The 27979-nt window shown below is 43.6% G+C and overlaps 3 protein-coding genes across 4 annotated transcripts in view; 1 reads left to right on the forward strand and 2 right to left on the reverse strand.

Moving 5' to 3' along the window:
- Positions 1-287: 287 nt before the first annotated feature.
- On the reverse strand, positions 288-16354 carry epsti1 (epithelial stromal interaction 1). 2 transcript variants are annotated; one of them, XM_053878130.1, is made up of 10 exons: positions 16076-16354; positions 14165-14223; positions 14011-14094; positions 13858-13931; positions 13646-13729; positions 11898-11971; positions 7329-7413; positions 4263-4312; positions 3665-3834; positions 288-2724 (listed from the first exon to the last, which is right to left on the reverse strand). In XM_053878130.1, the coding sequence occupies exons 1-10, from the start codon at positions 16234-16236 to the stop codon at positions 2582-2584; spliced, it is 984 nt and encodes a 327-aa protein (XP_053734105.1). In that variant the 5' UTR covers positions 16237-16354; the 3' UTR covers positions 288-2581. The 2 variants fall into 2 exon arrangements, with proteins under 2 accessions (XP_053734105.1, XP_053734104.1); XM_053878129.1 differs by having other exon boundaries at positions 3659-3834.
- Positions 16355-17207: 853 nt separating this feature from the next.
- idh1 (isocitrate dehydrogenase (NADP(+)) 1) lies at positions 17208-24498 on the reverse strand. The gene is made up of 9 exons (XM_053877079.1): positions 24369-24498; positions 23634-23760; positions 20657-20948; positions 20378-20480; positions 19392-19569; positions 19172-19323; positions 18609-18749; positions 18353-18515; positions 17208-17931 (listed from the first exon to the last, which is right to left on the reverse strand). The coding sequence occupies exons 2-9, from the start codon at positions 23750-23752 to the stop codon at positions 17838-17840; spliced, it is 1242 nt and encodes a 413-aa protein (XP_053733054.1). The 5' UTR covers positions 23753-23760; positions 24369-24498; the 3' UTR covers positions 17208-17837.
- Positions 24499-26263: 1765 nt separating this feature from the next.
- kcnh3 (potassium voltage-gated channel, subfamily H (eag-related), member 3) overlaps positions 26264-27979 on the forward strand; it is a 95996-nt gene continuing 94280 nt past the window's right edge. Inside the window, exon 1 of the mRNA XM_053876718.1 lies at positions 26264-26653. Coding sequence (XP_053732693.1) covers positions 26578-26653 — 76 coding nt within the window. The 5' untranslated portion in view covers positions 26264-26577. The remainder of the gene's footprint in view (positions 26654-27979) is intronic.

Here is a 27979-nt window from a genome sequence, read left to right on the forward strand (position 1 = left end):
GGTGGTTCTGCATCGGATGCTACGGAACCGTCTGCTTGCTGCGCCTGGAGAACTGGGCTGATTTGAGAAGCGTGGAAGATACTTCAGTATTTTATTGAAGCTTATTTCAGTGAAGAGTATTTTAGCACTAAAAGCCATGGATAGAAAAATGAGCTCTAAAACCTGAAGGTGGTTGTTGAGTTTCTTGCAGACAACCGACAGGAAATTTGAAAACAATTTCATCTTCTTGAATTTATTTGTTGCATTATTATTAGGGTCGTGGAACTTACATTCATGCATCAATTCCTGCATCACATGACCTGTTATTTGTCACTCTTTACTCGAGCAATTCCGCATGCTTTCAAATGTCGTATTTTGCAGGGATATTTCATTCCCTCCTGGTCCATCTGTGCGTGATGATGCTCAGAGTGAGCATATTTTATGGAGGTTCAGACATTCGGGGTGTGTGTGAGACTGTATGGGGTGACCTCATCCTGAATGGAACGCCTTTTGGGATTCCCCCCCCCGTCTCCCTGCACATGTGTGCTCCGGGTTAACAATCATTCTAAGCGGGGACATCCCGACCAGGACCACTGGGTGGTCCAGAAAGGGAGTAAAGAGCGAGCAGGAAGGAAGCAGCCATGTTGTATGAAGACATTTCATCAAACAAATTCTTAAAATGTTTGTCTTAGCTCAGAGCCTGGAGCGGTTTTCACAGCCGGATCAAAGCTGCAATTCATGTACGACTTCAACCTCACTTGCTGAATAATTCAAATGAGCCAGTCTCATTTTTGATCACAGCGGTGTCCGGAATTCCACAGTGCTCTCATGTCCAGTGGAGAGACGCGAGCTATCAGGAGGAAGCAGAGAGCGGCGTGGAGCGCTCGAGGATGGCCACTCTTCCATTTCCTCTCTTTCTGTGACTCATCTTTAGTCAAGAACAACATTGTCACAGGATGGAGTGAAGCTCTTCCACTTGGGTGGGAGAGTTTTCACTATAGAAAAAGATTCATGAGTGAGTGTTGTCCATTTTCTGAGCCCTGTGTAGCTGTGACCGACTCCAACCCCAGTGGAATAATAACACAATACAATAATACAATTCATTAATGCAAAGCAATAGATGTTTTGTGAGTCTGCTAATACGCTACATGCTCCAGTGAGGGCGGTAGCGCGACACAGAGGGATGTTGATTTTGGACCAGGACCTCTCAGCTCAGATGACTAATCTGGGTTTGACATATTTTATTATATTATTTCCTTAAATGCATAAATCTTCCAGAATGTCTTCAAAGTTCACGTCGTCACCAATCTGCAACTGCCGCGGTCATCTTGAGTTTCAAGCGGACACGTCACACATGACTTCATCTGGAGAGGTCGAGGAGGGGAATTACAGTGCGGACTGTATCACATCCAGACCATTGTGTCCCGTTTCCTCCACCAGGTGATAAACATCTGAATAGATGAGATCACTGACGCTCTGCTGACTCCACCTGTGACTACACTGGTGACCTGGAGAACGACGGCTTATTCCAGCACAGTCACAAATTGAGGAATTAAAAGACATTTAGATCATAGAAAGATCATAAAAAACAATGCAAATAATAAAATGAAATAAAAGTCAGATGTAAAACACGGCCAATAAATATGAATCTCCCAGCTGCTTGGAGCAACAGAGATATTTGACAGTCTCACGCCGACGGACCATTCAGAGTCATGTGATCATCATGTGTGGTTTTGGACTGTGGGAGGAAAGCAGAGTGCCCAGAGGAAGCCCCCACGTGAGAACATACAAACTCCACACAGAACAGACACAGGTGTTCTCCAACAAGCTGGGACCGAACCGCCAGCACGACCTCTGCTCCTCAGTCAGAAAGTCAAAGCTAGATACAGCAACCGAAGCAGCTGCTGCGGCACCACACAGGCAGGATCAGAAGATAAAAACCAAAACTTGAAAATCACCAAAAGCAAATCACAAATTAAAAACCACAGCAACATCAAAACACGCCGATTTCCATGGGAAACAACACAAACAAAACCCGCTGTGTAACCAGTATTTCATTTTTAAAAACTGGCTACACACACCAAGTTTGAAAAAGTAAATGTTCCCATAAAATGCAAACTTTTTATGCACAGTTCACAACATGCTGAGGGATGACAAGCTTGTATATATGTATACACACACACACACATATATATATATACTTTTTTAAAGATATATTTCATCAATATTTCTGGGTTTTTGTGGATCAGCAGGACAGACTGGTTCTGTTTGTTATGCTATCTGATGGTTTGCTCGATGCTCGCATGATGGTGTCAGATCACATGACTAAATGGTAAACAGGCCAACAAGTCGATTTACACAGACCAACCAATCAGAAACCACGGCCGGCAGATGAGTCACAGTAAAAGACACTGCACTAAACCAGGCCAGAATCGATTCCATGTTGGGGGGAAAACCTGGCGTGACTCACCCCGACACAATCAGATACGAGACACCACACATGTCATGATTATTCCGATAAACAAAGACAGACTTTGGATATTTCTGGGTTTAGATTTGCATCCATCTCAGAGCCCTGGAGCTTGAATCCATCAGGGAACATTTAGGAGGTGTCATCGAGAAGCTGAGACGCCCGCTGATAGTCCCCGGCGCACTGGTCCAGGATGTCCTCCAGGAAGGCCCTGCTGCAGTCTGGAAAGCGGCTCATCAGCTGCACCAGCGCCTGCTCACACTCGGCTCCACCGTCTGGAAAACACCAAGGAAACAAAAGAGCCAAATTTATGCCTGATTGTTCCCACGAGGCTTTTTTCTCAAAACACGGGTCTTTGATTTTCCTGACATCCGAGCTCCGACCATCGCATGTGTTGTTTTCCTTCCGCGCACCAGCCAAGGAATCCTGTCTGCTTGAATCTTTTCTCCTATGATCTTCCACTGAAGACCATGAGGTCTTCACTGCATTTTTTGGGTCAGTTTTCAAAGAGATCTAGAAACACATCCTCAAAATTTGGGTCGTCCCGGTCTACCTTTAGAAAAAAAATAACTTACAACCGCTTCCAGCTCTTATTTAGGGACCAAAGTGGAGATAATGGAGAATAATAAGTGGAGAAGAAGCCCATAGAAAGCTGCTTTAGCATTCCATTTGTTATATTAGTTCAGACGTTCAACTACATTGGATGATGCAGGTGGTCAACTGGTGTCCCATGTGTGTCGCTCATGTTTTTCCAGTATTAATATACGCTCAACAAGATACAAGTCAAAATAGAAAATATGCCACCAGACTGGTGGAAATCCTAAAGAACAATCAAATAAATAAACATTTCAATCATAATAACGTGTTAATGACTCTGTGTGTGTGTGTAAATGTCTATCCTTCCTTGTGGGGACCAATTCTTGACCAAACACCTCCTTGTGGGGACCTCATGCCATTGCAGTAACCATTTGGATACCACAAGGTTAAGCCTGAATTTATGGATAAAGTCTTCAAAATAACAGGGTCCTTATAGTTAGGTTTAAGTCCTGGTCCTGGTTGAGGTGAGCCATTTGTTTTGGATGGTTAGGTTTAGAGGGAGAGGCTGGGGAAAGGGTTACACATGATATGCAGGTCTCTCTTCTAAAAGGTTAAGCTGGACAGACAAGCAAGACAAGACAAACAAAATAACAAAAAGCACGTCCTGCTCACCCGCACCTTCAGTCCACCACCAGCTGCTTGGTTCTGGCTCCGGGTCAGTGAACAGCCCAGCTGGTTCAGTGGGATAGTTCCACTCAGACTGACCAACGCTTCCCCAAACCTCTCCCCTCTGCGGCGGCCGATCGTCACCTCGGCTCTCGAGTTTGTCCAGAAAGGCTGCGTTCACTCTGCGAAGATATAAAGCAGCACGGCTTTATTGAAAGAATCAAATGTTCTGACTCAGTCTCCGGACCATAAATCTCTCAGGTGTGACTGTCACTTCTTGCCGCAGGGTTGTGGCGAGCTCTCATCGCCTCCGCTGTGCAGCAGCGTTTGATCCTCTGTCGAGCTCATGCTGTTAAATAACTGTTTTTCATGTACGGTGGCAGCCACACACATGCTGCTCTCCAAGAGACCTCGGAGACGACAAGGCCAAACTTGCTCCTGATTTATGAGCGTCACATTCCAGGTATGGGAAAGCAGCTCTTGTGTTTCAGGACCTCACAATATATGCAAATGTTCCCCTCACATCAGTCGTCCAGTGTCATGCCAGGTGGGCGAGTTGTCAAGAGCTACACTTTTCAGAAGAGACTTGGAGGATGTTGGTGACACCAACCTTCTGTGATCCAGCTGGACATCTTTCAGGCTTTTGGTCAGCGCAGCAGTCTGTAACAGAAACAGATATACCGTTTGTGTTTGCAGTACCACTTGCATTCAGATCAAGGATCATTTATTATTGTACACCAAGTGAATATGTATATATATTTCAGGGACAGTGTCATGTCTCATGACAATTATTTGTATTTTTATTATATTTTTTGTGAACATTGTGAACTGATGCACAAGACAGGTGGCAGCTAGGATGAGAACAACAACAACAAACATGGAGGAATCCCTGAACAAAGGCAAACAAAAGCATCTGTTTGCTTTTGTTCAGGGAGGTTTTTCACTACACAATGGCCAGGGTTTCCACTACTCTGAATGGACTTGAAATTCTTATAAAATTGAAATTCTTATACAAATATTTTCAAGACATTAAAAGAGCTTTAGTTTCAATGAGGTGATATAAAAACTTGAATAATATAACATTTTGTTGTTTAAATGTATGTACGGGTCCATCATTATATCCATCATCATCACATATATATATATATATATATATATATATATATATATATATATATATATATATATATATAGATCAAGTTATTGTATATCTCAATGGTTTTGAACTGGGGGAGGAAACCAGAGTGCTCTGAGGCTGCTCAGGGACAATCAGTGTGAACATAAACAAAAAGAATGCAGATCCCCTCCAGAGCTACAGTTGCCTGAAGCTGGATTTGAACCGGCATCTTTCTCAATGAGGGACAGCAGCGTTGACTTGGTGCTACAAAAACACTGACAATTTCATTATAAACAACTGTAAACAATAAGTGCAGAGCAGAGAAATGTGTTCAGTGTGTGGTCGCTGGAAGAACAACAGGCCACCATCCTGCTCACAACCACATGAAGAAGTTTCTCTTCTGCTACACTGCAGCCACAGGCCTTCATCCTCTCATGTGTGACAGAGGGAGAGGGGGGGGCGGAAGAGACGCAAGAAGAGAAGAAATGAGGCAGGACAACACGCAGTGATGTGAAGCGAGATGAGAAAGTGGGAGCTTGTGAGCGCTTGTTGTAGTCCACTGGGTCGTGACAAACCATGAAATAAAGATGACGACTAAACTTAAAATTCAATTTCAGTTCTGTTTAAGAGAAATTTCACAAGGATTTAACAACTGAGTTGAAAGAAAGAATGCAAATCGCAACTTAAATTCCTGGTTTTTGTTTATAATGTGCTACAAATAAAAGGTACTCGTGATATAATTCTGTAGAAGCTTAATAGCTGAGGAACATCAACGGTTGCAGAAGCGACAGATTTTCCTGTCTTTGCCCCAGACACACACACACACACACACACACACACACACCTGACAGATTTACATTGTCCCCGTGAGAAAACGAATGTAGCAACACGCATCAGCGTAAACCCCAGTGAAAGAAAACACTTCCCGCCTCCGCCGAGGGAGCTGAGTGTGCAGTTTTCGGCTGTCGTCAGTCATCGCACGAACAAAATGTGTTTCCTCCCTGGAATAGGAGGACTGGCAGAGGAGCCTGAGGTGGGCAGCAGTGGTCTTTGGGTCACTGAAGAACCTCAAGATTTGGTTTATTAAAAAGCTGCATATCAGCTCAGATTCACTTTGCTTGGTTTACTTATTTATTTTTTAGGTTTCGTACTTTTCTTTTTTAGTTTTTTTTCCTTGGGTATGTCTCAACCTGTGTCATCATTATATATATTTTTGAAATTTTATAACAGTTTAAAGATAAATTTCTCATTGATATCTCTCTTTTTTTTTTTTTTTACCAATTTAGGTTGTGGATAGTGGCTGAAACGCTTCCTTTACGAGGGAAAGTGCAGACTTGCGACCTAAGCACAGCTTTATTTACACGACGATGGATTGAAAGCGACTGAAACTTTTGAGTTGTTAGCAGCTGGCGTCCCTCCAGGTGCTTTCATGAGCACAGGGTGTTCCATTATCTCCGTCTGCAGCAGATTCCTCGCCGTCCTGTTGTGTCTCTCCCTGGTCAGCATGAACTCTGGGAAGTACCGTGAACTCTGCAAGCCTTGCACTCAATCCTCCTCAGGAAAACCGAGAGAGGATGCAGCGGGAGAAAGAGAGAGGGAGAGGTGGGAGGGCTGGACGACTCAGGATGGGACGTTAAAAAGCAAGGAGTGGTGGAACAGCGGTGAAATCCTCTTGTATTTACACCTCCTCGTGCATGAGCAGCACCGCTGTGTGGCCCGGCCCTGACCAGCGGATAATAAAGTAGGGGTTGGGGTCTTTGCCCCACCCTGCAAGCAGGGGTTACAGCTTGAACCCCATTAGCCTCAGATAACGCAAACACAAGATATATTGACTGAGAAAACACTGGGATCATTGGTGTGAATGACCACAGTGGCCGCAGGACTGGGAGTCAGATGAACCCTGAGACCCAAAATCTGTTGCGAGAATGACTCAGATTCTCCCGAGGAGACCGCGCATGGAGAGAAACCCTGAAATGTGACAGTTAAAGATCCATGTTCAGGAGTGAGGGTGATTTTTATGATGTGTGATGAATATACAAACATAAATAAAGCATGGAGTAGAGGACGCACGCACACACACACACACACACACACACAGCAAGAGCGGGTCAGAGAATGAACTGCTGTCTCTCTGGCTGGCAATTTCAGTCATAAACACACCAGGGCACACAACACATCGCACACAGAAACGTGAATTGACTCCTAAAATACTCACACACAAAAGCACTCACACAAGCAGATACACACTCATATCAGACATCACACATTTGCATCTTTGTATCTTTGAGAGGACCTCTCATTGGCATAATGCTTCCCCCAGCCTCTCAACCTAAACCTAACCATCCAAACACCATGGACTGGCAAAAATGTCCCCACAAGTAGGTGTGTTTCCTAGAATTGGTCCCCACAAGTATAGCTAAAGTAGACACACACAGTGTGGCACACAAACAGATAAAGACAGATTGACACAGCGGAAGTTCTCTTTTTTCCATACAAGCTCAGATCCTTCTCAGAGAAGAGCGTGAGCAATGCAAGTGCTTTCTGGTGCGTGTCTCTTACCTCAGTGGCAGGTTTGGTGTCAAAGCTGAAGGTCACAGAACTCGCGCTGGAACTCTCCAGGTGTTGCAAAAAGTCTTTGTTTTTCCTGAAAAACACAGTCCATCTGTTGATCGTTCCTCTGGCCAAAGAGTGCAGAACTCACTATTGCTATTGAGCTATAGATTTTCAAGAGTAAAGAGCACAGTTGAGCCTTTGAGTCTTCAGTTCATCGCAACATTTTGCATTTAAATCTCAAGATAATTGACTAGGAAGCCCAGCGGGAACCAATACAGAAGGTGCAGTGCATCTGTAAACACATGTCACTGGTCAACAATGAAGTCCTTTGGTTCAAATAACAGACTGATAGTGACTGTAGACAATATGCCGACAGGTTGCTGCTGAGAATCAGACCCGTCTGGAGGTTTTTGGACGATAACAAGCAGCGCTGTAGACGAGGGAGAAGTGACTTTGGCCTCTTGTCAAAACAAACAAACAGGATACGACAGACCAACAAGTGAACCTGAGGAACAATGAGCTCCTTCAGACCTACTGCTGGGACGATGAAGTGAGAGGACGATCAGCAAACCACCCTTCAGCTTCACTCACTCGCCGCTCAGTCGTTCAGTTTTCATTAAAGATCCTCAGCATGGTGAATAAGTTCAGGGTTTTTGTCTTTCGTAAAGGGGTTTTTACACTGACCTTATGGCATGTAAGGCAACAATAGAGTGGCAGTGTGGGCGTGGCCTGGCTGCTCTCTGGGCAGTTCAGTTTGGAAAGAAGCCGTCGCTGCACTTAAGTGTTTATGCACAAATACAATCATTGCTTGGCAGCGACAATAATAAGACGGCGCTATTGAAAAAAAAAAACACAATGCGGCCAGAGGGCTTTGGGAGATCGGTGAAAGGTCGGAATTTGAACCCTCCAGAGTAGATACAGAAGTTGCTTCTCGGACAAGGCACTAACCTACATGGTTGAGCTGTGGATTCAGTGACGTGCCACGAGACACAGGGTGGTATTGGTCCCAATCCTCCACTACCCGTTTTCCTGTGACCCATTTAAAGATCAAGCAACTTGAGACCAAATAAGATTCCTCTTTAAACGGTCATGCTAAACATCTAGCATTTTGTCACGACAGCAGTGACGTCACTTCAACGTCACTTTGGGTTTGTGAGTACTCCCCAAATACCAGGAACATTCAGAAGACAGAACCTGGATTCATACTTGCAATAAGCGTTTTTGTACGTTCCACTCCATGTAAACCACCAAATCCTCTCATCATTAAACTGGATGCACTTGTGTCAGACAACAGCACAAACGCCGTAAATACGGCAGCATTACATTCCGAAAATGGACACCATAAATATGTGAAATGACAACGTGAAAAGCTCTGGACTGAAATTAAAAGATATGTGAAGCACAATTGGGAAATACCTCTGTCAACCACCAAGTCAAGGACCTGGAGAGGCTTTCGTGGGAAAAACTGTTGGGACATAGCTGGCACACGGAGAGAATGTGCTGCTAGAGGGCGTGTGGAGAAACCCTGGTGCCGCTAATCAGTTGTTTTGGGAAGCGGTCGTGACTATTATTTTTAAAAAAATATTGGGTTATAGAGTTAATACAATCATCAGCTCATCCATTTTGGGAATATCCCTGACATAATACATAGAGGTTTTGCAGCTTAAACATGAGTCGGGCGCATGACAGTTTGATGCCTTGGGGACAGAACGAATGACCTCTGCGAAGAGCTGCATGCTGAAAAGTGAATCCATGGATCTGATTCCTGGATGAGATCAGGAGTCATACCAGGGAATGACGCCATCATAAGTACTTATTATATCTTCTTTCTCGTTGCGTCTTCTCCTCGGCCGTTCTGAGGTCATAAACATCACTAGCTCAGAGCAGTTCCAAATTCCAGCTCTTCTCCTTGACCCGAGTTATTCATACTATTCAAACAAATTCACTGATAGTTAGCGTGGTTGCCCCTCCACTGACTCCAGTTGATCCAGCATTTGGAACCCCATTTCACGCCCAATCGTAGTAGTAGTCCAGCGTGGCATAACACCAGTCACATGGTGAGCAATGCGGTCACTAAAATTCTGATGTAACACTAATAAATGTTGGCAGAAAACCATTGTCTAAGCTGCCATGTTGACCACAAGCGGAACATGCTTTTCCACAGCACTGCACTTGTTTTCAGAGACTCCATGACAACTGTGGACTGAACAAGACTAGGCTGAGCACACGTGTCAAGCAGCAACAGTATCTGTTCTGCCTTCGTCCCAAACAAGCCCTGGGTGCCCCGTGCTAGTGTCGGATGGATAGCGGGACGCTTGTTAAGTGGACTACAGTATTGTACATGTGGTATCAAGACAGGTGCATAAGTGATACGGCCTTTCTCAAGATATGCTTTAATAAAGGGACATAGCTGGCCGGCCATTGTTCACATCACTTGCCTCGCATTCCTGTCTCTCGTGTCTCTCAAGTCTTTCACTCACAAGTCAACAAGGTGAAAAAGCAAAAAAAAAAAAAAAATGAAAGTACAGGGTTGAGTCACTAATGCAACCGAAACCCTGTAATTCCCAACATCCAACATGAAAAGTGTAACAGGCCTAAATCTTTTACTTTAAAAGCCATTGTCAAGTTCAAAGACTCGTGATTCGTGTTTTCCCAGCCATAAACCCATGATCATTAGCTGAAGGCGCCAAACTAGCAGAATCACTATGATGCTGAATATTGAGTTATTGCGATTTGATGGAACCCTGTTTCAGCCTCCAGTCAGAGTAAAGCAGTATTTTCAAACCCACAGGTGTATTTGTGTACAGAGAGGGCAATTTGAACTTTTTCGGCCTCTGCCGATTACAGAGCTGTCGCTATTGGGATGCTAAGCAAAGGCATCCGTCGAGACAGTAATATGGGGATGAATCCTGGAGCTCTGCGTGAGTCACACTGTGACCTGGCAGTCAACTCTCCCTGGGAATTCAAATCACTCACGCCAGTGTACAGTATTTTCAGTAACTTTAAACTCTGGTTCTGAAAGCTTCAATCTGCACTGTCCTGCCAGGTCACACGTACAACGCCGTAAGTGCTGGACCATTTGTGAATTTACACCCAGGATCTATTGGGCATGTAAGTGTATGTGTCTGTGACACATTTTATGGACAGCAAACAACTTGGATTGCTGTGGAACAATTTGTGAAGATCTTGATTTTGGTCTGTTGCCTGGTTTCTCTTTTAAATTCAATCGTATGAAAAAAATGATCTAAATTTTTTGGTCACATCGACCAGCACTACTGTTCATCCAATTCTGTACAATGCAGCTTTAAAAAAGAGCCTTTGCAATACATTACATTATAACTGATATGTTTGCCAACATATTTTGTTATTTTGGAAACCTTTACTAAATACAACTTTACAATACAACACAAACATTAAAGCACAATTCCACAACTGTATTTTGATAAGAAGCCTCTCTATGAGCCCTCTCACTCCGACGTTGTTCCGGTTTCCGAATGCAATTTTGAACTGTGTTCTGACTGGCTAAATATGGAGTTTGCTATTTCAAACAGGCTTGCAGTAAAATTCATGAATCCTTATAGAAAATTAATGCATACATTTTTTTTATCTGGATGAGAAGCGGCAGCCTTGTGATCCACGCGGCTATACTCAAGCCACTATGGCACCACAAAGTTACTTGTTCAGGAGCTTTAAAGTCTCTTCATGTTCCCCTTTCGCAAGCGCACTGTGGTCCACTTACCATACATAAACGGTTGACCAGAAATGCGTGAGACATGGTTGCGACTCACTGCAATTGCGTGAGATTTGGCAGCAGCATTTCGTAGTAGCGTATTTACTTCAGCCAGAGTGACACTTTTAAGATCTCACCTAATAGTTTGAACACTGGCTGGTTGGATAGAAAGCACCGAGGATCTGAGCGTCCCGAACAGCAGTGAATGCAACACAACAGGGACCCTTTAAAGAACCACCATTCAGCTTTGTTTGCAGCATTTGGCGATCGCTATCAAGCTTGAGCTTGTGCCTCTGCTCGACTGGACAAGATGAGAAAAAGGCAGAGATGGAAAGCCCCATCCATTAAACTGACTGCGCTATGTCCCATTCACGATTGTGTACCGTAAATTGTTGCAGTTTACTGTACGTATAATTCAAATGTCTTTTATTTGTAAATGCCAAAAAACTATTAAAAAAAAAAAAAACACGACCGTCACACTGAAGGTGAATGGTGTATGTTATCAAAAAGAAAAAATCAGTAGACACCAAGAAAAGAATTGGCAGGTCAGCCACCGTCACTTTTGTCAACTGTGTCTCACTTAACAAAGACTTCAACAAGAAAACATGCTTCCATCTTGGAATTTGGAATGTTGTAATTGATAAAAACTACATCTCATTTCCACATGTACCAAAAGCACAAGCTATTTTTGTATCTTTGTGCCTACCAACTTTCTCCCCACCAACACAAAGGTATGGTGACGTGTGAGGCTGCGGTGACACCGGATGCTTCAGCTGGGACGGGGAGCTATTGTGGATGTTGGGTGAGGGAACACAGAGACCTGCTGTAACTGATCTGACACTGACCTGAGATGATCCGGGCACAGCTCCTCCTTCCTCCTCTGCTCCTCGTCTCCCCTCCTCTTGTTTAGTCTCTCAGCCTGCAATTTATCATAACATACACATGCTGCTTATCCCAAATATTCCTGTCGGGTATATTTGGCATTTGTTGATACAATCAGATGAACGTTTACATATTGTGCCCCTGCTCTTATGTAACACTCAACTTTTCATGTGTCCGTTCAGCTCTGCCGCAAAATAGCGTGGATTCAGTTTGCTGGGCCTTTCATTGATGATGGTTCATCGGTAACAATTATATGGAAAAACACTTTCATGGTGGTTGGGATATGATAAGTCATGACTTCCCACTATATATCTGCATTTGAAAAATCATTTTTTGAATTATTTAAAGGTTCAGAAAGGTAAAGGTGGCGTCTGGGATGTTTTTCCTGGATCAGGAAAAACAAATGCTCTAACAAATAGAATGAAATGTTTAAGTCACCCGTGACCTGCAAGAGGCGAGGGACACCCTGGAAAGGTTCCCTGACACATGGCCACAGCACAGACATGTTTTTACCCAGGGGCAAACAAAGAGTGAGAGCCACAGAGTGGGCTCCTGCACTCCGCAGGCCTGGACTCACGTTTCTCCCAGTCTGTGCACAAGCCTTAACATAGGTTTTCATTTGGTTTCCATGTCATTTAGCAGCTGTGGTCAGATTTGCTCAACTGTTATGAATTTAATCATCAATCTCCACAGTCAAAACCTTTGCTGACATGTTTTGTATTGTCAGGGGGAGGATTATATTCCTTTAAAAAAAACTTTACTTTTGTGCTTTTGGGGTTGCAGGACGTAAGCAGCTGCGGTGAGAGTCAGGTTAGGGTCCGGTAATGTGACTCACAAATTGGCCACTTGGGATGTCACCGGGTGCATGTTGAGGGAAAAGACAGTGAAAGAAACCTCGAGCCCAGTGTTTAGCATGAAGAGTAAATAAACAAACTACTGTAGCCGAGTGCCCTGAACTGACCCAGTCTTTCCACTTATTAGACACAAATCCAAGTGAGTAAACAAATACATCATACAGGGTGGTGCAAAGTTGGTTTCATTTTAATTATATTTATTTAAATAGCTATATTTTACTTTAATGAAGCTGCCAATTCAAATTATACACACTTGTTTTTTATCAACTCCATGACAAGAACACGAGAGGGATGATGATCACGATGAGCACAGAAGTTTGCCATGGGATAACCAAAGTAAAAGTCATCAACGAGTCCTGTTTTATTTTATAAATTTATTTTTTATCGGGTAGAAGATTCATCTCACGACTAGCTGTTGAAAACGTTCGCAGTGGTCATTGGCTGAACTGTACAGTTCTGGCAATATGTTTCTCTGCTGACATCTAGAGGCTATCACCAGTATTTCAGGTGTAATAATGTTTCAATGAGAAAAAAAAGAAAATAACGGCGATGAACGCATCATGGTAATTATTAATTTATTGTTTTATGTAATAATAAATATGAAGTCTGGAGGGCAGACCGAAATTTATTTTTAACATAAAAGGAAAGGGAACTTGGAATTTCTGATGAGAAAACATTTTGAGAAAAATAAATAAAAGTAAATAATTCATTTTTTAAACCCTCTAAATGAATTGATTTAAACAAAACGTTAGTGGTTGTTACAGCATTGTTACCTTATACTTATCCATCTCCAGCAAACAAAAGCATAATTGTGCACATGACAAAAATATTTACATTAATATGAAAGATGAACCCACCTTTGCTCTCTGAACTGCTTTCATCTGCTGTAGCTTCTGCTCTTCTGCTTGTCTCCTCTCTCTGTCCATCTCTTCCTTCTTTAGCTTCAACGCAAACAGTACTTCAAGTCATTATTTGGGATTGGCTATCTAACTACAGCCACCAGATACGATAAGGTGTGAGGTCTCACAGGTCACATGTTACATTATACACAAACAATGTTTGTATTCACCTTCTTCTGCCACTTGGACTGTTTCAAGTCTTCGTGTTGCTTCTGCCGCGCCTCAGCTAAAGTCACATGACCACCTTGGTGCAGAGACAACAACTTTCACATGTCAGGAGTGTGCGTGTGAGTGTGCGAAACTGCGGGTGTGTGTTATTTTACCCAGTCTCTCGGGTGGAAGCTGCACTGATGTGACTCTCTGTGACTCCCTGTATCGCTGAAGATCCTGCTCTTCCTTCTGAGCCACTGCAGGTGAAGAATAAAGGCCTTAGTGGATGATTCTTATCTGTTGTGCTGGACACATAAAACTACTCACTGGACATGATCTGGTTCCGACGAGAGTCATTCGGTGGGATCACAGTGAATCCCCCACGACTGAAACAGAGAAGAGTCACAATGAAGGCCCACAAAGTTGTGTAGCATTTAAAATCCACTTTTCAGCGCCCCTCCTAACTAATATTAATCAGAATAAAATTTATTGCTTATGGTCAGTGGGGATCCCACCAACTAGGAAAATGCTTTGAAATAAAGTGCTGTTATAATAAATAAATAAAATAAAATAACAAAGGCTGATCACAAATTCAACAGTCTGACGGCCGAGGGGAAGAAGCTGTTCCTGTGACGGGAGGTTCTGGTCTGGATGGACCGTAGCCTCCTGCCAGAGGGGAGAGGAACCAACAGTCCATGTCCAGGGTGAGAAGTGTCGGCTCTGATCCGACCTGAACGTCTCTGGGTCCTAGAGACATACAGGTCCTGAAGAGGTGGCAGGCTGCAACTGATCACCTTCTCAGCCAATCGCACGAAGCACTGCAGTCTGCTCTTGCACCAGACAGTGATAGAGGAGGTGTGGATGGACTGGATGATGGCTGTGTTGAACTCCACCAGCAACTTCGTCGGCAGTCGTAGTTTTCGTAGCTGCCTCAGAAAGAACATTCTCTGCTGGGCCTTCCTGATGAGGGACCTGATGGTTGGCTCCCATTTGAGGTCCTCAGTGATGGTGGTTCCCAGGAAGCAGACGGAGTCCACAATGGAAATGGGTAAACCAGCCAACATGAGAGGGGACAGAGAAACTGTGACTCTCCTGAAGTCTATGACCATCTCCACTGTCTTCTAGGCGTTGAGCTCCAGGTTGTTGTTGCTGCACCAGGACACCAGCTGCTCCACCTCCCTCCTGTAAGCCGACTCATCTCCATCTGAGATGAGACCGATGATGGTGGTGTCATCCGCAAACTTGATCAGCGTCACAGACTCATGGCTGGAGGTGCAGCAGTTAGTGTACAGAGAGAAGAGCCATGGAGAGAGAACACAGCCCTGAGGAGACCCGATGTTGAGGGAGTGTCAGAGACAGTCGTCCCCAGCCGCACACACTGACTCCGGCTGGTCAGGAAGTCTGTAATCCATCTGCAGAGGGAGTCAGGCACGTTGAGCTGGAGAAGTTTGTCTTCAAGCAGAGCTGGAAGAATTGTGTTAAAGGCAGAGCTAAAGTCCACAAACAGGATCCTGGCATAGGTTCCTGGGCAGTCCAGATGCTCCAGAACGAAATGAAGGGCCTGGTTCACTGCATCGTCCACAGATCTGTTGGCTCTGTAGGCAAACTGCAATGAGTCCAGGTGAGAAGCAGTGATAGATTTCAGGTGAGAGAGAACCAGGCGCTCAAAGGACTTCATGACCACAGACGTCAGTGCCACCGGTCTGTAATCATTCAGCCCTGTGATCCTGGCCTTCTTGGGAACAGGAATGATAGTGGAGGACTTGAAGCAGGCAGGAACATGACAGGACACCAAGGAGGCATTGAAGATGTCCGTGAACACTGGAGCCAGCTCAGCGGCACAATGCTTCAGGATGGCAGGGGAAACTCTGTCCGGACCCGCAGCCTTCAGCTTCCTGAAGTGAGTGAGCACGTCCTGCTCCATGATGTCCAGAGAAGGAGGTGGGAGGGGAACCTAACTATGGCGTACTTTAAATTTCCGACGGACAGTGAAAGCGGCATTTCGGTTTCCAGTTTGCCGAAAGCGAAAGTGAAAGTTTTAACGCCATAGATTCCCTCATACACTATATAAATACAAGTGATTTGGGGGGAAAAAGCAATTTGTCAAAACAAAGTTAGTTACAGGTTACCATATTTAACTGTATTTATAACGAGTAAAAATCATTAAGGCTCGTGAAGACACATGTTGTTACCTGATTTATTTATTTATTTTATTGTGGTGAAAAAGCAATTACTTACTATGTCGCCTGTCTGTCGGTGTTTCCGGTCGCTTGCACATTTGCATTTGAGTCCAGGTTTCCAGGGTTTGGTGGGTTTTTCTGAGGTCCGGTGGCAGAATCGGTGTTGACAGGCGGCACCGGTGCATTTGTCCGGTGTCCCTGACCGTTACCAAGATCCATTTGGAGGTAGAAATGAGTTCTGACTGCTCTCCGACGGCGCTGATCCAAATAAACTAAGAGCCGTTTTAAACAGTCAACTCAGCCGCGTAGTCTCCCGGTGAAGACCGGCACATTAGTTGGCAGTGTGAGCGACCTCTGCTGGCGACAGCGACGACCTGAAAATAAAGTACAAGTGCGAGTAGATGCCCGTTATTTGTCCCACAGTGGGGAAATTCAACGTGTCACAGCAGCAACAGTCACTGAGAAGGAAGACACAAAGACGTCCAAGACATTAAAGATACACAACACCCCAACTACACGAGACATTCACAAAGCATCAGCAGGCATCAACACACAGCCGCCATCTGCCGTTTACTGTTGTTGACAGAATAACTCCTGAATGGAGGAAGGCGCTACAATGAAACAGGGAATGGAAATGGAAACAGACTAGCTTAGCCAGTGTTTGGATTTTGGTGGTGCACTGTAACGTCATTTGTTCTGCAGTTTCCCCATTGATTTTAAACATCCGGTCACATGACCAGCTCCAACGAGAACACGGAGCAAACATTTTGATACATGTCACTGTAATAAATCATTATTCATGAGACAAAATGGGGATTGTTGGTGACAAAACATGGACTTGCCCACGTTTTGAAGGTTTTCCAGTTCATGCCTTGTAGAGCTGCCTCTTCTTCACGTCTCCCATGAGTGTTGCGCTACTGCCACCTGCTGTCCACTCAGAATATAAAACACAACCCTTATTTACAGCCTAATTAAGTGTAAATATGTCTTGACCCTTGAGGTTCCATTAACATGGACAAGTGAAAATAACTTAAGTACAAAAACAAATAACATATACTACTACACACCACATGCTCAAGCCATGAGCTAGCGTTTGAATAGATCAGATTATCTTGCTTTTAGTCTTCCCTCAATATACGAAATGAGACAGTCACCGCATTACAAACCCACACTTGGACATCATGACAGGTGATGGCAGGATCCTTTATTAAATACAGACCACAAAATCAAAGAGAACACTCTTTGATTGGCTGTTTTTCCTTCTGTGTACAGACAGGAAGACGTTGTCTTGGAATGTAAATTTCAATTGCCGCTCAGTTACACGAAGACAGTCTGCACTTCACAACATGGGAACATTGACAATGACACACACAGCACACGAAGGCAGTCAGAGTAATCTGGCAAACATGGATGATCCACCAGGAACAGCTTAAGATGACCAACTTGGACTAAGATCTATGATTTAACATGATAGTTCCAAATATTAAAATATATCATCTGTTTTACAGTGTTCACCAATGTGCTCATTGTATTACGCTGAATAATTTCTGCCAAAAGTGAAGGTTAGTTTGTATCAAAACTGTGTGCAAATCGTAGAGACTGTTCAGTTGAGACATGACCATTGAATATCAAGCTTTGCTGTTCAAAATCCTGAACATGCTCAGGTAAGAGAATAAAGAACAGACATGCCTCCGTCAGACTCCTGGACATAGTACACTTCAGTCAAAAATATGATTCTGAAGTTATTGGTTTGCTTGTGGGCCAATTAGTACAGGTCGCACGTGAGTGTAGAACCATGTGTCGAGGCGTGACAGGTGAGATCACAGCTTGGGCTGGTTGGCCAGTTTGATCCTGAGGTTGTCTGCCAGCTTGTCCAGGAACTCGAAGGTGTTTAGGTAGTCAGCCCGGGTCACACTGGGGTGAGAAAAGAGTTGAATTTAGCTGCAAAATCTGAGGATGACAAACATTCAAAAGTGGCCAGGAATGAATTAAATGAAAAAATATCTGGACCTGGCCACATCATTCTTGGTCTGTGTGAAATTGTTTCATTTGCATTGCATCCATTTGAGCAGCTGCATTCTGGACTGCAGAATCAAGAGTGGTTCTAGATGATGTAACAAACTACATCTCAACTAAACTCACCACAGTACCACTGTCTACCATTAGAGATCAGTGTTTTCCCATGCAGCTGGAGAGCAAACCATGGATTCAATAGTCATCAGTTGAATGCTTCCCCTCCGCTTCCGTACACATTTCTTTATCATCCAATCCTCAATAAACTATTTTCCTCTTCTACATGAACCATATATGAAGGTTCACAAAATAAAAGACGCACTTGGGCAGCCCTTTGATGCAGATGGCCAAGTCCTTGGTCATGAAGCCAGCCTCGATGGTCTCGATGCAGACGGCCTCCAGGGCTTCAGAAAACAATCGCAGCTCGATGTTGTTGTCCAGCTTCGCCCGGTGAAGGAGACCTCTGGTCCAGGCGAAGATGGATGCTACGACCGACGCAGACACATATACATATGTCACATATACAGGCCTTGCATCACACAACACAGATAGATAGAGAGTGTAGTCTCAGTCTTCACCAATGGGGTTAGTGGAGGTCTCCTTCCCCTGCTGGTGCTGCCTGTAGTGACGGGTCACTGTGCCGTGGGCAGCTTCTGACTCCACTGTCTTACCATCCGGACACACTAAAACACTGGTCATCATTCCCAGAGATCCGTAACCTGAAACACACACAAACACACGCTGTTATTTATTGTTCACAATCACGCTCTGTCACCATCACAGGCAACAACAGCTGCTGGATCAAATAGAAGAGAACGTAGTTCAAGTTCGTCTGAACTGCTGAAAACATCCAATACAAACTATACATTGTGTTTCTGTTGCTGGTGATGCGAATTAGCAATCGACTAACCATCACGCTTACAGATTCATTTCAAAATGAATATAGCAATTGCTGTATAAAATCCAATACATATAAGGCTCACTTTTGCTAGTGAGCGCTGTTGTTGACTATTGCCTCTTGGATTGTGGCTGTCTTTATTTACTTGTTTGTTTGTTTTGGGGGAGTGACTTAAAGAACAAACCAACGTCACCTTGAGAAAAAACAAAAACAAATAGAATTTCTTGACATCACAAAACCAACCTTGCGCCACAGAGTCGGACTGCACGTCGCCGTCGTAGTTCTTACAGGCCCAGATGAACCCTCCATCAGACTTCATGGTCTGTGCCACCATGTCATCGATGAGACGGTGCTCGTACCAGATGCCTTTGGCCTCAAACTGAGCCCGGTACTCCCTGATGCGGAACAGAAGCCCATCAGTATCTTCAACGTTCAGAGAAGAGACCCGTCGCCCTCTCCTTACTTCTCATAAATCTCCTGGAAAATGTCTTTGAAGCGACCGTCGTACTTCTTCAGAATCGTGTTTTTGGTGCTGAGGTACAGCGGCCAGGCTTTGGACAGCGCCATCTGGAAGGAGCTGTGGGCAAAGTCTCTGATGGACTTGTCTGTGTTGTACATTCCCAGTGCCACACCACCCGTTTCTGGACAGAGAAGCAATTGTTGGGTCAATTGTTGTGTGGACCTGGAATCTTTGACAGGACACTGATCTTATGAGGGCATTGTGAAGACATTTTATCTGGTCCACATATGATTTTGAGGGTGAAAAGATAAAATGCTTGGGTCATCATAATTAGGTTTCAGTTTGGTTCCGAGTCCCGGTTAAGGTGAGCCGTGTGTTTTGAATGGTTATGTTAAGGGTGAGAAGCTGAGGAAAGCGTTATGTCAATGAAACAGTGAAACAAACGTGTGTGCGTGTGTGTGTGTGTGTGTGTTCCTGTAGTTCTAGCTTTTCGAGAACGTGTCTGAGTTTTTCATCAACAGAGTGAGGAGATTTCTCACATTGTCAAACCTCAGTTTGAGGGTTAAAACTACAAAATAGCCGAGTTACTATGAATGGGTTTTAGTTTGGTTAAGCGTAAAGGTTCAGGTTAGCCATTTGTTTTAGATGGTTCGGCTTAGAGTGAGAGGCTGGGGAAAGGGTTATGGCAATGTCAGTACTCACAATGAAGACAAAAGTGTGAGTGAGTGTCTTGAAAAGTGAAAGTGAAAATGACACCCCTAGATAAGGTTTGGCTGGAAGGACTGCGGCTCAAGTGCTACCTGCACAAAAACCTTTAGTCAAATAACACAGCTGACGCAGTTGTTTGCAGCTCTCGCACATGAATGTTAAGTAAGTTTGTAAATACTCCAAATATGCACTGATATTTAACTTGGTACATATTTGCCCAGGGGTTTGTGGACATACAACACTGCTGCCGTTGACAAGCAGGCGATGAATTCCATTTTCACCTTGAAAATTGTGGACGACGAATGTGATGGGCTCGCCGTTTGTGGGCGTGTAGGTCATCTCCACTTTCCCGGGTCCAGGCACCACAAAATCTGTGGCTTTGTACTGCAGGAAACATGGAGGAGAATTAGGTAAGAAACAAGAGGAAACGGTTCCATCTGAACTGGCTACAGCAGATACAGAGCAGGCGCTAGATAATTCCACCTATGTGACTCTTAACCTAGATGTCCCACCCAGAACAATATGGTTCTCTGCTGAATTCATGGAGCAGGTTTCTTCACCTGGTCTCCGTGAGCGTGCCTGCCGATGATGATGGGCTTGACCCAGCCAGGTACCAGCCGCGGGATGTTCTTGCAAATGATGGCCTCTCTGAAAACAGTGCCGCCCAGGATGTTGCGGATGGTGCCGTTGGGCGAGCGCCACATCTGCTTGAGCTTGAACTCCTCCACCCGCATCTCGTCCGGGGTGATGGTGGCACACTTGATGCCCACGTTGTAACGGCAGACCGCCTCTGCTGCCTCGACCGTCACCTTGTCGTCGGTGGCGTCGCGGCTCTCCATCCCAAGGTCGAAGCTGAGATGCCAAAAATCGCACTTAACTCTTGATGAAACCGGTTGCAGCACTTTCACACACACAATAATGTTAATATTCTTTACATTTTCTGGCTCAAATCATGACGACGTGGGCTATAAAGTACAAAATAACTCAGAAAAGGTCAAAAGGTCACGCTTAATCTCCACGGCGGGAGCATGGGACCGTCATAAACAACAGCTCAGTCACCATACTAATTCTCAGTCACATCGAGTTTGGATGCCGTTCATTTAAATAAAACACTGCTGCATCAGGCTGCGTCTCCCCCCCACACCTCAATTGCCCCCCAGTAAAAATGTAGTTCCACCTGTCGCACCTGATCTCCAGGAATATAGGAGGGAGCCACTGAAACTAGATCAAGTCCCATTGTTTCTCTCTTCAGAATGGACTTCCTGTGAGCCGTGACCTTTTACCTACTTCTTTCTCCCATCCCCCCCAAGCATCAACCCAAAGAACATGACAAGAGAGAAAGGCCTGTTATTGTGTAGAGAAAAAAAACAACAGCTCAGAAAATCATTTGCTCCCCAATATATCGTTCAAATTTGATCAACTTTCCAGGAATTCAGAGACTGAAAACTGCGAGCAGCAACTCGTTCAAGAAGGGAAAAAGGCATTGAATGAGACTTCAGGAACAACTTTGCTACTGCAAAATAAAACCAGTTTGTTCTTTCACCCAGATGATTTTAATCTTAAAAACTGACACAAGCAGATGATGGGTGGAGCTCCAACAGGTCAAGGAATTTCTCTTCAACTGAGAGATTTTGTTTAGCTTTGGTAAATAGAAGAATGCATGTGAAGAGTAAAACACCATGTGAAAGGTCATTTCTTCAGTCTGTGTGTGGTAGCTCTGACCTGAACCAAAAACCTTGTGGTGCACTCTAGGAACATGGACCAATAACTAGAAAGAAGCGAGCGTATAAAAATATTTTAGAGGCCATGAACACACCTGACTGGCATCATTCATCCATTTGTGAAGACATGTGGTTCTGAACCAGACCAACAAAATAAAGCAGCAGTTTGATGCTGTGTCTTGCTACGCTGCAATCTGCGTGTCCCTCACCTGATGGGTTTTTATTTGGACAAGATTTTACGCCGCCCTCCCTCTGGGTCTGCCCTGAACATTAAATAAATATATTCATGTCATTACCTGCTCTTCCTGCGGAGGGTAAACACACCACGCCAGAGCAATAAGAACGAGCCACATGAATGATTCACTTTTATGATGTGGCAGAGAGATGGTGACGAAAGCGCAGCTGTATGTTATTAAATGAATAGTCAAAGTTCATCAAGTAGAATGATTGTCTATTCTCTGAAAAACATAAAAGCAAAACGTGTGTCTCTGGTGTGAGGACAGAAAAGGTTGCGCAAAGGAAGCAAAGTTCATGGAAGCGATAACCAAAGGAAAGTTCAAGTATAGTTATAGCAGGTGTTGCATTAGGATGGAGTGAACAAGGTTAACTGGGAAACAAACCTTGTTTGCAGTAAAAGCAAAGCTACTGATCAGTATGGTGACTGTTTTACATAAATTTGATTTAACATATCAGGAAAAATACCTTTAAAATCTAATATAAGATACTGTATTAGAGTATCTTTATATTACATTTTAAAGGTATTTTTGTCAATGATGGGCTGATCACTGCTAATATTTATATTATTATTACTAATAATAACAATAATAATAATATTGTTATTATTATTATTATTATTAATGGAATGATAAATACACTCCAGTTACTGTAGTCATCAGCACTGATGCTTTTTTCCCAGGGATATTTTTAATGATTATTTCTTAAAATAACCATTAAAAAAATAAAGAGGTATTGTTCAATTAAACCATGATAACAATAAAACTACTACCATTTTTAATCATAATTCACTTGCTTTTTCACTTGTTTTTTTCAAGAATTGTGCTATTTACTAGTGTAAAATGGTTTAAGTAACTACACTCTTTTCCATAGAATCATTGTTTGCCTACATTGTACATGATTTTTTTTTTTTTACACTGTACATTAAAAATTTCCCTTAACTAATACACAAGATATTTGATCAATAACTAATTCTTCTTCAAAATGAAATGAATGCCTGGTCTCTAACAGCTTCTATAGTGGAGTATTTATTCCTTATATTTTCAACTAGTCTCTGCCATTTTGGTCCCATTGCATAATGCATAACTGATGCATTATTACATCCCAGACATTTAATTGAAACGTATGTATTGAAAATGTATTAAGGTTAGAATTATTCGTATCATAAAATAAACCACAGACATGTATTAGTTAATATTCAGCCACACTTTAAGCGTAGACTTTTCAAAGGAAATATTATGGGGAAGAAAAAAAAGCTTTTCAACTGTATGCCAAAAAGCCACATGATCTTATGACTGGCTTATCTTTAAATAGGCATCTTGAATAACACAAGAATATGAAGTGGACCCACAACAAGTTTATTATTCATATTATATTGATTTACTAGTACTATGAGCATCTTCCACCTATCACAGCTGATACCCTGCAACAATAACGCGGCGAGGCCAGAATTGAAGTGGAGAATGTTGGAAGAAAAGCGGGTCGCAGAACTAGTCGAACCAGAAAACTCCACTGTGTTGCAGCATGCAGCAGCCAGGAGCAGGGGACTGTGAGTATCACGCTGCCCTCCTCGTGAACATACCTGTGCAGGTCCAGCTCCAGATACGGGAAGATGAGCTTTTCCTTTATGAGTTCCCAGATGACCCGGGTCATCTCATCTCCCTGCATCTCCACCACGGAACCGGCCTTGATTTTAGACATCTTGAGATCTGAGGGGAAATGAGACGGGCAGCTGAGAAGACCAACATCATGCAGGAACTCGCTGAAAGAACCCATTCATCCCCCGAGTAAAACAGTGACTCAGCATTATTACCTCCCTGGTCCATAACTACATGGTCCTTACATGAGTCACTAAACAGAATAAACAAAATAACAGCTCTATCAATAGCACACACACAAACAAACACAATCTTTTACAACAAATGCAAGCTTTAAAGCAGAGGAAGTTCTGTTAAAGTTACATAACTTTCCGACGCACAACCAGGTGGGAGGGGACTAGAGATTTGGAGGCAATCATTAACAAACTCAAGTTATTTAAATAGCATTTAAACACAATTAAGATCATAAAGAAATCAGTAAAGCATGCAGTGTCTGCAAAATACACAAATGAACATTAAAAAGCATGTATTATTTTTACGTGAAGCGTAAACAAGAGGTCAACTACGATTTATTTATTTAGCTTTATGTTGAATGAACATGTTTATGTCGTGCACTAGCTAACTAATGCCGTCGTGTCATACGAGTAGAGCAATTTATACACGGTGTCATGTCGCGATCGAGCCCAGTAACTAGTCTTCCGGGCTCAGAAACACTATACCTTTTGTTCCAAAGGTCCACGACACAGAAGGGATGAGGAGGAGAACAGGATCCACCGACTTCAGGAGCTCGGCCGAGCAGCTGTAGGAAAGACCGTCAACCGGCTTCCTACTTCTGCGAACAACGACTAGCGTTAAACCAATCAGCAACCTGGATGAACCTTCAATAGCCAATCGGTTATGCCCACACATTCAGAGAACAGACGACGGGCTAGAGTAGGCGGGCATTCTATAAATATAGAATTTCGATTGGCTAGAAGGATGAATGGGATGAGCTTGTGACTGGGCTGGTTGTGAATGAGCCTGCTCGCCCTATTGCGTCCTCTGCTGGTTGAATTGAGAACTATTTGAAATTTGTTTTTATTATTCATGCGTTTTCATTCATTCACTTTCTCTTCGTGGGGTAGCGGCGGTGGAGCCTTTGAATCAGAAAAACTTTATTAATCCCAAGGGAAATTGTGCTTGTAACATGCTCTCTACGCAACATATCACGATAAATTAAAAAGAAAGAATATTATAAAGTGCAAAAAGAGCTTAGAAAACAATGTGCAACCAATGTAGTTCAAGAAAATGTGCCAAAAACCCCTTCATTGTATTTTTTTTCAGGGATGAATTCTGCCCCAGCAAACCACAGCGAACAGAATTGCACCGGACACCACCGACTCATAAAACATCCTCATATATATATATATATATATATATATATATATATATATATATATATATATATGTAGACGGACATACTTCAAAAAGCACGACTTTAAGTGAATATTATTCACATTTAAGATACATTTGTTAGTGTTGACTCTACTTAGTGAGTTTGAGTTTCGTGGGTGGCTGTATTTTGAGGACGGCACTCTGCAGATCAGTTGATATCCTGTTTGCATTTTCCCCACCAGGTCCGTGTCTCACTTAATTCCACGCGAGGCCTGACGTTTTAGTTTGTTGGAGACTTGTTCTTCATGGTGCAACATTCAAGTGACCAAAGACGCAACTTCTGCTTTTGGCCGCTAGATGTCAGCATTTCCCTCCGTTCCTGCTTTTCCGTCTCCAGCTTTTGTTGCGGTCCTGAGGGGAGAAAATAACTCAGAGACTGTGAGTAAGGATTTCTGCAGAAGGCACATCCACATATCCCTGCTCCTGTTCGCTGTAGGAAGGCAAAGTTACAAGGCATTATTTTTTTTACAGTATTTTCCTGCAATACATCAAAAGGAATCGGCAGTAAATAGAAATGAATAAATGAATCAATAAATAAAACCCTCCTTTTGTAGAGTCACACGCAAATGAACGACAACAATCGAACATCAAACACTATTTGTTTTCAGGAATATCACAACAACTACAACTACTACTTATATTACTACTACTACTAATCACAAACAAACAAAGCGGATATGATCTTAACTACACCATATTTAAATCATTTTTCTTCTGCTTTCCCCAACATTATATTTCCTGTTATTACTCAACATACAACAACAGAACAATATATACATCATCACTGAACTGTATCGTGAATGAAATGAAAGTCACATTGTTGGTGCGACAATTGATGATACGACCGGTGAGTTGTAAAAAAAAAATCATCAGCCAACAATGTTCTAATGGCGCCGAGCGGTGATGAGTGGGGTTGGGTTTACGTTCATCCCACACCGTAATTTGTTCCACCGACTGGCTCTCCACATCACTCCGTCTTTGTCTCTTTGTTGTCTCCACTTTCACTTGCTGGAAGGACCACGTGGAAGACGGGGAGAGGCGTCACGTGACCCTGCGCGAGTACGTTAGTGTGTGTGTGTGTGTGTGTGTGTAAAGAGAGAAAGAGGCAGCGAGGGTGAGGAGGAGCCTGATGCTCTAAGATTCGCTCCTCACACCATCAGCACCAGCAGTCCATCCATATCCCTCCATCCATCCACCGCTTCGGTGCGCACTTGTTCTTTTTTTTCCCTGGCGCTTTCCCGGGCTCCCGTCCTTCTCTGGGGGGTGCACAGGTGCATCCTTCGGTTAACACTCGTTCCCCGTTGACTCGATTATGGTCACAACCCCCGCGGTGCCAAGGTGGAGCCACCGCGCGTCTCTCGGATCGGTGCGCTTCTCCAGGGGCTGGGATGCGCACCCGGAACCTCGCGCTTCCTGCCCAGTTTCGGGTCACAGCAGGAGCCTAGCGCTGGCCCGGGGCGCCGAGGCAGGAGGAGCCAGTCCACGCGGAGCAGGATGCCGGTGATGAGAGGGCTGCTGGCCCCGCAGAACACCTTCCTGGACACCATAGCCACGCGCTTCGATGGGACCCGTGAGTACAAGGACGCAGTGTGCATGCCGGAACCTGAACGCATCACGCCGTTTTTAACTTGAAAAAAGTCAGGTTAACTGTGAGACTTGACGCTTGTTTGCAGCCTCCCGGCTGATGCCCCCCCTCACTAACCCCCAGACTTTAGTGCGGACAGCGACTCTTTCAGTGTGAATAACTGGAATCGTAGACATTTCTTCCTCTGAAGAGCGAGTTGAGCAGATGCTATGAGCAGCCCGAGAGTGTTTGGCTTAATGCTGGGTAGGTGGGCGTGCGAGAGATGCTTAGGCTGCGTTTGGCTGCGTTTCTTGTCCTCCTGCTCTGATGATCCTCCTTTTCTGAGTGTGGAGTCTGGCACCGTGGCCAGACTCTCCCCACAATCACTCATGGATGTGCGAGTTATACATAAAAATGATGGTGAATAGCACACGTATGGGTTTGTAGTTTGGTACCTGCTTTCCAGTTTTCCTTTTTTTCTTTTTTGCTGCAAAAATCTGTGGACTTCACTGTCTTAGCAATTCTAACAGGTCTAGATATACTTGTCCTTCCATGTAAAAAAGTATTAATTTTATTCACAGGTTAAAGGAAAGGCATCATCTGACGATTTTTTTCTGTGCTGACTGCATTTAAAATAAAGAAGGATATGTTGGGGTCAATACACAGTATGTCGATCAATATTTTCTTCATAGTTACAGATGATAACATTGGTCTATGTGGACTTCAGGTGGTTTCTATGGGGCAGATTTATTTGGTATTGGTTTATAAGTCTGTGGTGTATGTGGTTGTTTTACCTTAACAAGGTTGGATGTCAGCTACTTGGTGCAAGAAGTATGTACTGCTTACACAATTGAATCTACAGATCCCCAGGGACATCAATATTCTATAGATTTATTTTGTCTCATAACAAATGGTCTAAACTGATATATGGCCGGCACCTTGAGAGTCATTTATAGACACCACTTATTGGAGAAGATGCAGAGTCTGATGCCCTTTAAATTACTGATGATTAAAATTTCAAGTGATATATATATTTGTAGCTTTTGTGGGCCACTTATGAAGTCTTAGTGGGTTGGATTTGGTCCCTGCGCCTGGGTTTGACGTGTGTTGTGGTGATGGGTCATGTGATTGTGTCTCACAGATTTAAGGCTTTGGTCTTCCGAGTGTACTTATGAATAGTTTGTATACATTTTCATGCACACCTGATGGTGTTGCAAAGAGATGGTCACATAGTTTCAAAAATATTTTCTTCATCCACACATAACACTTGGGTCTTTTCACATGTATCTACAGTTGTATGTATCTTTGTGTCAGTGACAAATGTTAAAGTGA

This window comes from Synchiropus splendidus, chromosome 10 (genome assembly GCF_027744825.2).
Source record: "Synchiropus splendidus isolate RoL2022-P1 chromosome 10, RoL_Sspl_1.0, whole genome shotgun sequence".
Lineage (NCBI taxonomy): Eukaryota > Metazoa > Chordata > Actinopteri > Syngnathiformes > Callionymidae > Synchiropus > Synchiropus splendidus.

Bases quoted from the DNA above. Each gene is read 5' to 3' on its own strand.
- idh1 (XM_053877079.1), bottom strand. From the start codon at position 23,752: ATGTCTAAAATCAAGGCCGGTTCCGTGGTGGAGATGCAGGGAGATGAG. The intron at 20,949-23,633 runs GTATGTTCACGA...TTGGCATCTCAG, and splicing joins CTGGAGCTGGACCTGCACAG to CTTCGACCTTGGGATGGAGA. The intron at 19,570-20,377 runs GTGAAAATGGAA...TTCTCTGTCCAG, and splicing joins CGTCGTCCACAATTTTCAAG to AAACGGGTGGTGTGGCACTG.
- epsti1 (XM_053878129.1), bottom strand. From the start codon at position 16,236: ATGGATCTTGGTAACGGTCAGGGACACCGGACAAATGCACCGGTGCCG. The intron at 11,972-13,645 runs GTGGGTTCATCT...GATAAATTGCAG, and splicing joins AAGCAGTTCAGAGAGCAAAG to GCTGAGAGACTAAACAAGAG. The intron at 7,414-11,897 runs GTCAGTGTCAGA...TGTGTTTTTCAG, and splicing joins CTGTGCCCGGATCATCTCAG to GAAAAACAAAGACTTTTTGC.